Raw genomic sequence first — 11,516 nt, 5'->3', positions numbered from 1 at the left:
CACCATGAGAAAGGTGATAGAAATGGAAAATTGTGCAATTGCCTTCTATTCACGTGTCAATTCTAGCCTGTCATCAATGTATATGTCACCAATATATACAGTTAAAAAGAGAATGGTTTAAAATTAAGGAATTCTTACCAAAATCACTACCAAATGAAAAATATGAAGGCTAAATAAAAAATAATCATGGTTTTGAGGTGTAATTCATTGTACAATTACAAGAAGCCTTGCCGAATATGCTCACAGCCTGGAATCCACTCCAATCATTACAAAAAAGAAAATAAGGTTATTAATCAGGGAATAACTTTGTATAGTGACTATCATTAATCATTATTCTTTTTAAAGCAAGGAACTATTAATCAAGAAATGCAAATTTTTGATACAACACACATACAACTGGAGGTGTTTTACAAACCATCGTGTCTGTGTTTTAGTGAGGTAAGATCCATTATAGGGGTGAGCCACTCACCTGAAGACTGGAATCTCCTTTTATTTCAAGCAAGTCTTGCGATACCAGGAGAGGGTCACTTTTCGCACAGCTCTCCTGGCTGATGAGCGTATCTGCATAGTTGGGCTGCGGGAAGATCAGGTGACTCTTCCCAGAGTCTGCTGTGAGGGAGACCTCATGAGAATAGGTCTGTAGGAAGGCATGTACGCCATCCACACCCACAAAATGCGATGTCGGCATGGATGACAACCCGTTACCTGCAGCCTGAAGCAGGCGGGTTGAGTGCCAGCGACGGAGCCTGTGTATCAGCAGCACAATGACAAAGGCTAAGAAGACACAAGAGACCACAGCCACAGCTACCACCAGGTACAATGTGATGTCTGAATCCTCTTGGTCAATGTGAGGGTTAATGTTGCCCAAATCCGCCAGGATGTCTGGGATGTTGTCTGACACGGCTATGGTGAGTGTGACTGTGGCAGAGAGAGGGGGCTGGCCATGGTCCTGCACAGCCACCACCAGGTTCTGCTTCAGAGCATCTCGGTCCAGTAGGGCCCGAGCTGTGCGTACCTCACCTGTGTGCAGCCCCACCGAGAAGAGCCCTGGCTCGCTGGCTTTGAGCAGACGGTAGGACAGCCAGGCATTCTGTCCTGAGTCTTTGTCTACTGCCACCACCTTGGTCACCAGGTATCCAGGTTCTGCAGAACGAGGGGTCAGCTCCACGCCAGTAGAACCATCAGTGGGGACGGTGGGGTACAGGATCTCAGGCGTGTTGTCATTCTGGTCCAGCACAAACAAGCTCAGGGACGCGTTGCTGCTGAGTGGAGGGTTCCCACTGTCCCTGGCTGTCACCAATAGCTTCAAGTCTTGAAACTGCTCATAATCAAAGGAACGCAGTGCATAAAGGACACCGGTATTGGAGTTGATGGAGATGTAGGAGGACAGGGGTGCCCCCTGGATGGTGTCCTCTGACAGGGAGTAGATTACCTGGGCATTCTCACCACTGTCTGGGTCCTGGGCTGTTATGGATAAGATGGCAGCTCCTCTAGGGTTGTTTTCTGGAATGTAGGCAGAATAGGAGGCATGGGTGAAGGTGGGCGGGTTGTCATTAATGTCCACCACCTGCAATGAGATGTAAGTCTCTGTAGACAGTGGTGGAGTTCCCTGGTCGGTGGCAGTTATTGTAATGTTATAGTCAGAGACTTCTTCCCTGTCCAGAGTCCTGTGTATCAACAACTGATGATAGTTTCCATAGGTCTTTTCCAGCCTGAATGGAAGATTATCCGGAATAGAACAAGTGACAAGGCCATTCTCTCCCGAGTCACTGTCGTGCACATTGAAGAGAGCAATCACTGTGCCTGGGGGAGAAGTTTCTTGGATAGAACTGGTGAGAGAGGTGACTGTGACCTCCGGAGCATTGTCATTTACATCCAGAACTGTCACCAGTACCTTACTTCTAGCTCGAAGACCAGGTCCATCGTGGGCTTCTACATCAACATCATAGAATCCAGAGTCCTCATAATCCAGCTCCCCCACCATTGTGATGTCCCCAGTCAGAGAATTCAGCTGGAAGAGCTGGGATATTTTGTCTCTTACATTCCGGAAAGAATATGTCACTTCTCCATTGGCTCCTTCATCCGGGTCACTGGCTTTTACGGTAAGTAGCCGGGTGCCTACAGGCAAATTCTCCTTCACACTAATGTGGTACTCTGGCTGAGTGAATACAGGAGCATTGTCATTGGTGTCCACGACTGTTATTTGAATTGTGGCAGTACCAGAGCGAACCGGGTCGCCTCCGTCGAAGGCGGTGAGAACCAGGTAATGAAAGGCTTCCTCCTCGCGGTCTAAGGCTTTTTCTAGCACCAGTTCTGGGTATTTAATCCCATCCGGTCCATTTTGCACATCCAGGGAGAAATGACCAGTGGAGCTGAGCTGGTAACCCTGCAAGGCGTTCACCCCTATGTCCGGATCAAAAGCTTCAGGAAGAGGAAATCTTGTTCCAGGAATTTCACTTTCAGCAACTTTTATTTCCCTCTGCTGTGCTCCAAAACTGGGGGCATTATCATTAACATCGATAATTTCCACTTCTACGGCTAGAATCCTCACTTTATCCTCCAGGAGAATCTCCAGATTTGCGGTACACTTTGGGGATCTGTCACAGAGCCCTTCCCTGTCTATCCTCCCTGCAGTCACTAAACTGCCGCTTCGCGGATTCAGAGCAAAGAGCTGGGTCTTACCTCTGGAGACGATGCGGACTCCGCGTTCTCCCAGTTTCTTAGGCTCCAACCCCAGGTCCGCGGCGAGATTACCTACAGCAGAGCCCTTTTCCAGCTCTTCTGGCACAGAGTACCGGATCTGTTCCGCGCGGATGTAGCATAGGGATCCAAGGTAAATGCAGATCCAGATTAGTCCCCTGCGGTATGATCCGTAAGGAGCCGCCATTGCAGTCTCGCCGCAGAGAGTCCTGAGCTTGGGCGTTGTTTCTGTGCAGGCCTGATGAGCCCCTCAATCTTTGGGTTTCAAGATAACGTACTTATACTGTTGGACCTTGGTGCTCCTAGGAGTCCAGATTGCTGCTTTCTTTAAGACCATAACCAGTCCTTTATGCTCCGGAAATCTTGGTCTTACTAAATACCTGATTTTCACCCCTGAGTGGTGAACAGCGACACCCAGAGTACTAAACTGTTATTGCAACAAATTTTTGAAAAACCACCACATGCTAAACCCACTTTTTTTTAAAAATTAATTTTTATTTATATGAGTACATTGTAGCTGTCTTCAGACACACCAGAAGAGGGCATCAGATCCCATTACAGATGGTTGTGAGCCACCATGTGGGTGCTGGGAACTGAACTCAGGACCTCTGGAAGAGCAGTCTGTGCTCTTAACCACTGAACCATTTCTCCAGCCCCTAAACCCACTTCTTTAAGGGAGGATAAAGGTCAAAAGTGTGTTGTTTAATGTGCAACAAAAATCCTGGAATTATCCAAAGCCTCTCATACATCAAACTATTTCAATTTATCAGAGAAATAATATGGTGGAAACTATTGTTTTCTACCTCTTTTCATTGCATTGCTTATCTCCCGATATCATTTCCAGTGCTTTGTATTGGATGAGGGTCATAGGCATTTCTCTTAGGAACAGGAATAGCTATGAAGAGTGAAGAAAAGGGAGGGGTGGAGAGACAGAGGTCCACGGAGCCTGGAGGTGCAGTTCTAGCTACAACCTATTTATTGCAGAACCAAGTTTCCTCCCGAGCTCGCCCTTGGAAACCTTGGATAACTGTTCAGTTCCATTGCAGGAAAGATGCCAGCTGCTCAAGACATACTCTTACCCTTGTGCAAATGAGTATAAGAGGAAAGTTCTAGGTGTGGAGTAAAATAGCTAGCTTTGTACATAGGACATTGTAAGTTATACGTCATGTCACTGCCGTCACATTCAGAATGTGTCCTCAGTCTTTACGACAGCAACTTTCATAGACTAAAACATGTATCAATGTTTATTGAGTCAATTACCAATGCAAATCAAATTCAAATAATAGGAAAACAAATACTAAATTAAATGATAGCATAAAGGCAAGAAAGTTAAGCTGAAGGGTTGTTAGAATATTTCAGGCCAGGTGTGGCGCCACACACCATTGATTTCAGTACTTAGGAGGCAGAGGCAGGTGAATCTCTGTGAGTTTGAGGACAGCCAGAGCTATGTCAGGGGTTTCTTTTATATAAGACACACACCCAGTGGTCTCATTTTACCGACATCAATTCTATTATTTTTTTAACCAGTGCATTAAATTACTTTACCATTGATTTCAGAAACAGCCAGGAAAAGGAACTATGTTGACAGCCAAGGAAGCATCACCTCCATCACATGGTTCACAGCTCGAGAGTAATCTGAGATACTTTAAACTATTCCTCGGTTAACAGTTAGCATACAAATGACTAAACTTTTAAGGCATCATGAAAGCCTATTACCTATGCAGAATTAAAACTGTAGTCTTTGAGAAAGCAGGCTAGATGTGTTTTTCACAGTTCTTCAAAGATATGTTAAGTGCTCAGGAGTCAGGGGATTAAAATGCTGTGTGTTGAAAATAACTGAGAATATGCACAAAAATATCAAAACGCTGTAGATTTGACTCACAGAAATCTCTACTAAAATAATGGGAGAGATACAAAATGACTCATAAGTAGAAAGATCATTACAGACCTTACCACAATCATGAACAAGAAAGCACAAAACACAAATGGTTGAGAAATTGTCAAAGACCCATGGAGAGGTAGACAAGATGGCTCAGTTGGGAAAAGCTTTTTCGACAAGCCTGACAATCTGAGGAGCTTGGTCGTGGAGGTTCCATGCTTGACAGTAGAAAGCTGATGCCCACATTGTCCTTTAACCTCCACATGCTCACCATGGCACATGTGTGCCTTACCTCCCTAAACATGAAGAAGAGAAACTTGAGGGAAATCATAAGTGAGATTGATATTGACCCAGATTTAGAGATTCTAATATAAGATGTGGTAATCTTTGGTACTTGTGGTAAGACAAATAAGTGCTAAGAGGCCTAATTTTTGGAAGGACTTGTTAACTGGATGTGAGGCAATAAAAGATTGTTAAGCAGAGTGGCGTGCACCTTTAATCCCAGCACTTGGAGGCAGAGGCAGGTGAATCTCTGTGAATTTGATGCTAACCTGATCTACAGATCGAATTCCAGGACAGCCAGGGCTACACAGAGAGACCGTGTCTCCAAACAAACAAACAAACAAACAAACAAGCAAACAAGCGTTGTTCAAGTAAAAAAGGTAATTGACCATAAATTTTAATTTAGGCATAAATAAATCAATATGCTTATAAAGTGTTAAAGATCATTTTAAAATGCAGTTTCACGAATCAAATTAGAAAGGACACTGATATTATTGAGTGCTGATTTACAGGAAGTAGTCTCCGGCAAGATTTGCTAGACACACAGAAACACCAACAGTAAAGACTGAAACTGGCAATCAGGAATTTCCAAGATGACTGAGTAATCAAGAGCCAAGCTTTATGCATCCACAGCAATTCTCCACGAAATATCCCCCAAACTATGAAAAAATGACCAAAATTGCCAAATTTGTGCACGATCGAGAAGCTAATACAGCAAATAGTATTTAAGTTGCTCTGTAGAAACTTACCTGAAAAGAAGAGTCGTCCAAGATTTGGGGCTCTTCATTATTGCCACATACAACCACAGAAGGATCATCGCACAGGAGGTCCCGAGGGGGAGCAAGCGCTGGTGCCACGTGGTGAAAATTAAACCCTGCCATAGTCGTAGAATGTGAAGCAACGCATAGATTATAAGAATAGGGCAATGTCCCCTCGCTGTAGTTGGGAGGAACCACAGGCTGAGACTTCGGGCTGAGACCAGATTGAAAGCAGCTCCAGGAAACTGATCTGGAGGAGTGTCTCAGACGCAGGGCAATAGCTAGAATCACCGCCAGGAGGAAGAGTACTGATATCAGGGCCAAGGCCACCACCAGATAAAACTGAAGCTCACTCTGGGGGTCAGATGGTAGAGAGTCATCGCTGAGGTCTGGCAGGACCTCCTGCAGGCTGTCAGCGAAGATCAGGTGCAGCGTGGCTGTAGCCGAGAGGGGTGGCTGTCCACCATCACGCACAGCGACCAGAAGGCGCTGCCGCGCTGAGTCCCTGTCTCCCAGGGCACGCGCTGTGCGCACCTCGCCTGTGCGCAGCCCCAGGCTGAAGAGCCCGGGATCGCTGGCCTGCAACACGTGGTAAGACAGCCAGGCATTGTGTCCTGAGTCTGCGTCCACAGCCACCACCTTCGTGACCAAGTATCCGGGCTCGGCAGCGCGTGGCACCATGTCGAAGAGCGCAGAGCCGTCGGGCTCGAGCGTGGGATACAGCACGCGTGGCGCGTTGTCATTGCGGTCGCCCACCAGCACGCGCATGCTCACGTTGGCAGTGAGTGCGGGCGATCCCTGGTCTCGCGCCTGCAGTGTCAGCTGGAAGGAGCGCAGCTGCTCGTGGTCGAAGGCGCGCTGCGCATACACCACTCCACTGTCCTGGTTCACAGACACGAAGGACGATAGCGCCCTCGGCTCTAGGTCGCTGGCTATGATAGAGTAGGAGATGAGACCATTGGATCCCAAATCCGGGTCGGAGGCGCTGACTTGAGCAATAGAAGCTCCAGGTGGGTTGTTCTCAGCCACGTGGACCAAGTAGGAGGCCTGGTGGAAAACCGGTGCATTGTCATTGATATCTGTGATGTACACAGTAACACATGTCTTGGAGGAAAGCGATGGCTTGCCACTGTCAGTAGCTGTGATAGTGACATTGTACTCTGGGGTCTGTTCCCGGTTTAGGGCCTTGTCAATCACCAGCTTGTAGTAATTCTTGGAGGTGGGTTGTAATTTGAAGGGAAGTTCTTCCTGAATATGGCAGGCCACCAGACCATTTTGTTCAGAATCTTTGTCTCGAACTTTAATGAGGGCTATTACTGTTCCAAGGACTGAATCCTCTGGAACTTGGTTAGAAAAGGACATAAATGTCACCTCTGGGGCATTGTCATTCTCATCAAGAATCTCGATCTGAACATTACAGTGAGCCGCGTGCACCCCTCCGTCCTTGGCTTCTACACCCAATGCGTATCTATTCTTTTCTTCAAAATCCAATGTACCGTTAGTTGTGATAGCTCCAGTGTTTGGATTGAGGCTGAAGATGTGGTTCGTACTTGCTGGGACATTAAGGAAGGCATAGGTGATCTCTCCGTGGATACTCTCATCCTCATCCGTGGCTGTCACCTGCAGCACTAAGGTTCCCGGCGGCACGTTTTCACGAAGGCTAACTTTGTAAGTGTCCTGGCTGAACACTGGAGCATTATCGTTGGCATCGGTGACTTTGATCCAGATCTGGGTGGTGCTGCTTAGGGGTGGGTCCCCACCATCCATGGCGGTCAGTATTAAGTGATGGGAGCTCTGGTGCTCCCTGTCTAGAGGTTTTTCCAGCAACAATTCTGGGTATTAACTTCCATCGGGACTTTCCTTCGTTGACAAGGAGAAGTGTGGGTTGGGGCTGATAGTGTACATCTTCAGTGAGTTGCTTCCTACATCAGCATCTCGTGCAGAGTCCAGAGGGAATTTTGCCCCTGTTAAGGCTGACTCACAGATCTCCAGTTCAATGCTTTTCCCAAAGAAATGTGGTGCATTATCGTTGATGTCTTGAATAGCAACAGTTATGTGGAAAATGTTCATCGGGTTTTCAATAACAGATTCAAATTCCAGTGCACACTCAGATTTTCTCTCACAAATCTTTTCTCTGTCTATCCTGCCGCTCACTAACAAATCACCACTCACTGCACTAACACTGAAATAATCCTCCGCACTCACTCTCAGCTTTCGACTTGGCAATCCTTGGATACTGAGTCCCAGATCCTTGGCGAGATTTCCCACCAGAGAGCCCTTGGCTAACTCCTCCGGAATGGAGTAGTGGATGGGCTGGGAGAAGGCGCCGCAAAACAAAGGCATCAGGAAGTGAAGCATTACCTGGTTGGCCATCGTTCCAAAGCCGCTGGGGTTGCTCTGCCGTTCTGAGCTCGCCAGAGGCTTCTTTTTGAGGTTTCTCCGGGATTTAAAAGAGACAACTAGAGTCCTGGATGTTTGTGATTAGGGCAGGATTTGTCAGGCGCTTGAAGAGGGCACAGGAACCGGACGGATGTTTTCCTAGGTGCCGGAAAAAGCAAGCAAGCCCTCGCTGGACCCTACGGAACGGAGAACCCTGCTCTTCCCTTTGGTCAACAGCGTCACCTAATGGTTGTCTTGTAAAACTGCGTATCATGTAGCTATCAAACCTTTTTGGTTTGACTTTTAGTTAACAACCATTTGCCCCTTTGGTTTAGATATTTCACTTTGTTTATTATCATTCCATGAATGTTTTCATCATTATACAGCATCCTTCCCATTTCACAAGGCGTGCGTTTTCCCTTTTACCAGTTTTGGAAAAAAATGCCATCAATGTCTTCTCTGTATGGCACTTACAAACTCAGGCCCGACCGTCATATCCCAATAAGTGAGTGGGGTTTCAATCTTATGATTCAGTGGGCTATGATCTTTACATTTTTGCAAGTTTATTGAAGTAACTTCTTTATTTAGTGTTTTAATTTCTGTGTATTTTATCAATTCGGTAAAACGTTTCAAAGGTAATCTACACAAAAGAGGAGTGGCATCTGCAGAGATATTTTAACGCATCGATCTTCTTCCTAAAACATTCTATTTTCAGTTAACACACCGTAGTCTGATAACTTATTAAAGGTACCAATGTAGCATTTGGGCTTGTATTATGGTGAATCTTGTGTAAGTCATATTTATTTTTATGAAACAAAATTTTCCAAATATGTAACTCTATAAGACAAATTCTTAACTTCAACTAGTTTAATGCTATTTATTAATAAAATAATTGGTCACAAGTAACTCTTGATGAGAGTGACAGTCTTTAAACACTTTTATTATTTATATTTTATTACACTTATGTATTTGTGTGTTTAGATGTATCTATAAATGTGTGTGCACTCATGTGAAGGTCAGAGAACAATAGACTGGAGTTGGTTTTCTCTGTCCATCATGTAGATGTCAGGGATGGAACTCAGGCTGTCAGCCTTGGCAGCAAGCAACTTTCCCCCTTAGCCATCTCACTGGACCTAAACACTCTGTTTTAGAACTTAATCCTGGAGTTGGGTTACTCAAATAGGCAAATCTCTTTATTTCTTGTATGTCACCAAGCTGGAATGTGTGGCTTAAATCTGCCTCTTAAATTGAATGTGTTAGAACCCTAATCTTCCAATCCACCGTCTAACGGTATCAGGAGGCAGGCTCTTAAGGAAATGACTATGGCAGGAGGGCTTTTCCTCCATTAGTGACTCAATGGATGGTTACTGGATCATGATATAAGTGGCTTTGTTGTAAAAATAGCAGTCTCTGACACACTTGCTTCGCTTTTGTCATGTGACATCCTCCTGACATGTGTTGGCCCCGAAGAAGAGAGCCCCAAGAAGATGAGATTGTCATGTTATTGGACTTCCTACCTTCCAACAGTCAGATAAATATTCATTTTAAAGATAGATGCCCAAGTCTCAAGTATTTTCTAACTGCAGCAGAAGTGAGCTGGCAGTTGTCAGCTCAATGGTTTACTTATACTATTTTGAAGTACTCAGTCGTCTCCACAGAAATCTACTGCATTTCCCCTGAGAGTCTTTTCTCTTGTTTTCTCTATTTCATGCTTTTAAATTCCTTTTCACAAGATTCCATCACATTTATGGATCTCATGATATACTTTTATATGTTTACAGGTAGTTTCTCCAGGTTCTGTTGACTTACACATTTCGACGTTACATTTTCTAACCTACTGAGGGAGAAATCTGTCCCCTTGAGATGCAATGAAATACATTTTGGTTCATTTTTGGACAACCCTCTTTTTTCCTGACAAAACCAAGTTTGTCAGGAAAGTTCTAGAATGCATCCAGGATTTCTATTTCATTGCTGTAACATGTAACATGTAACATGGCCTGGGAAATCTCTTGCAGAGACTGAGAGATATTTTCCTTGTACTTTGAAATAATATTTTTGTGTGGGCATATATTCATTGCATATGAAACTGGGTTTCACAAAGACATTTTTATACAGGTATATATTGTACACCAGGCACATGCCTCTGTATCCCCTGTAGCCTTATTTTTCTCTCCCCTCCCCTCCTTTTAGCCCCCTCTCTTTTCCCTAGCAGTTTCTCTTTTACTTGTATGCACGCGCGCACATACACACACAATTTTATGTATCTGTATAAAACCTAAGAGTTTATAAATGAGAGATGATATGGTATTTTTGAGATCAACTTAACTTTCTTAATATTAATTAAGGCAGCTTAATTACAGTTGCATTCATTTTTCTGCAAAGGATAAAGTTTCTTTTTTCTTTACGGGTGTAAAATTCCATTGTATATCTATACATCACCTTTTCTTTGTTCATTTCTCTATTGGTGGACACACCTAGGTTACTTCGTCATTGTGGACAGTGCTGCAGTGAACACTGAAGCATCTCTGTGATAGGTTGACTTACAGTCCCTTGGGTAAATATCCAGGAGTGAGACAGCTACATGACAGGTTTAAAAAATCCTTTCTGAAAGGATGATAAATACCAGCCCATGGCCCATAATAGGTAAATGAACTCGCTACCTTCAGATGAATACACATGCATACATTTTAGCCACCAAGTATTTAATCATTTGTCAAGCCTCCACCTTTCTTCCTGAGACAGTTCTTGCCTTGTTGCCAAGGTTAGTCTTGAACTCTAGTCTTGAGTGATTCCCACCTCCGTAGTTTCCAGCTGCATCTGCATGTGTCATGCTGTACCTGCTTTCTATCCTTCCCATCCTTATGATGAAAAGACTGTGGTGTGACTTGGAAAGGTTCAGACAAAAGTTTATTAGAGTATAAAATACTTTGTATTTCCCTTCTTTCCCCCCTTGTTTGTGTCAGTCAGGAAAGGCTAGAGGGCAGGAGTGACAATGTTCAAATCACACGGTTTTATAAGGGAAGAGGCAGGTTGAGGTACAGCCAAATGGTCCAGCAGATGATCAATATGTGCCAAGACCCTGGGATCTACCCCAGCACCAGAACAATGAGAACAAAATTATGAAAGGCTCATTTATCACAGGTGTATAGACCACTGTTGGGTCAACTACACGACTCTTCTCTCATTACAGGTACTGACCAAAAGAGGTAGAAAGGGTAACCACAGTTTCTAAGGTTAAGGGAGAGGATGGGAATTCTCATAATGACAATCAGCATTTCCTCCAGAAGTGGCATGTTACTGCCAGTTCTCAGAATGCCTTGGCCATATCTAGTTACCTGGGCCCACCCAGCTGTTACAAGGTCAGGAAGTACAGTCCACTCATAAGCAAGTGGGACACAGGAAGAGAAAACAGAATGTATGATTACATTGTTGCTTTACTTCTCAAATAAATGTGTGTTACGGTTTTATAAGAACCACACTGGCGTAGCTTTTCATAACGCTCAAAGAAATAGACTCAC

At 44.6% G+C, this 11,516-nt stretch overlaps 4 protein-coding genes and 1 pseudogene across 4 annotated transcripts in view; all 5 read right to left on the bottom strand.

Annotated features, from left to right (window-relative positions):
* Positions 1 to 3,707, bottom strand: part of Pcdhga4 (protocadherin gamma subfamily A, 4) — a 34,101-nt gene extending 30,394 nt beyond the window's left edge. The window contains exon 1 of the mRNA XM_008772071.4: positions 470 to 3,707. Coding sequence (XP_008770293.3) covers positions 470 to 2,887 — 2,418 coding nt within the window. The 5' untranslated portion in view covers positions 2,888 to 3,707. The remainder of the gene's footprint in view (positions 1 to 469) is intronic.
* Positions 1 to 11,516, bottom strand: part of Pcdhga1 (protocadherin gamma subfamily A, 1) — a 180,457-nt gene that overhangs the window by 154,612 nt on the left and 14,329 nt on the right. The window lies entirely within an intron of this gene.
* Positions 1 to 11,516, bottom strand: part of Pcdhga2 (protocadherin gamma subfamily A, 2) — a 173,907-nt gene that overhangs the window by 154,612 nt on the left and 7,779 nt on the right. The window lies entirely within an intron of this gene.
* Positions 1 to 11,516, bottom strand: part of Pcdhga3 (protocadherin gamma subfamily A, 3) — a 168,713-nt gene that overhangs the window by 154,612 nt on the left and 2,585 nt on the right. The gene's annotated exons all lie outside the window — the stretch shown is intronic.
* Pcdhgb1 (protocadherin gamma subfamily B, 1) lies at positions 5,225 to 11,435 on the bottom strand (annotated as a pseudogene).

Source organism: Rattus norvegicus, chromosome 18 (genome assembly GCF_036323735.1).
Source record: "Rattus norvegicus strain BN/NHsdMcwi chromosome 18, GRCr8, whole genome shotgun sequence".
Classification (NCBI taxonomy): domain Eukaryota; kingdom Metazoa; phylum Chordata; class Mammalia; order Rodentia; family Muridae; genus Rattus; species Rattus norvegicus.
Note: the sequence above shows the minus strand (reverse complement) of the source record. Positions and strands in the feature narration are given on the sequence as shown.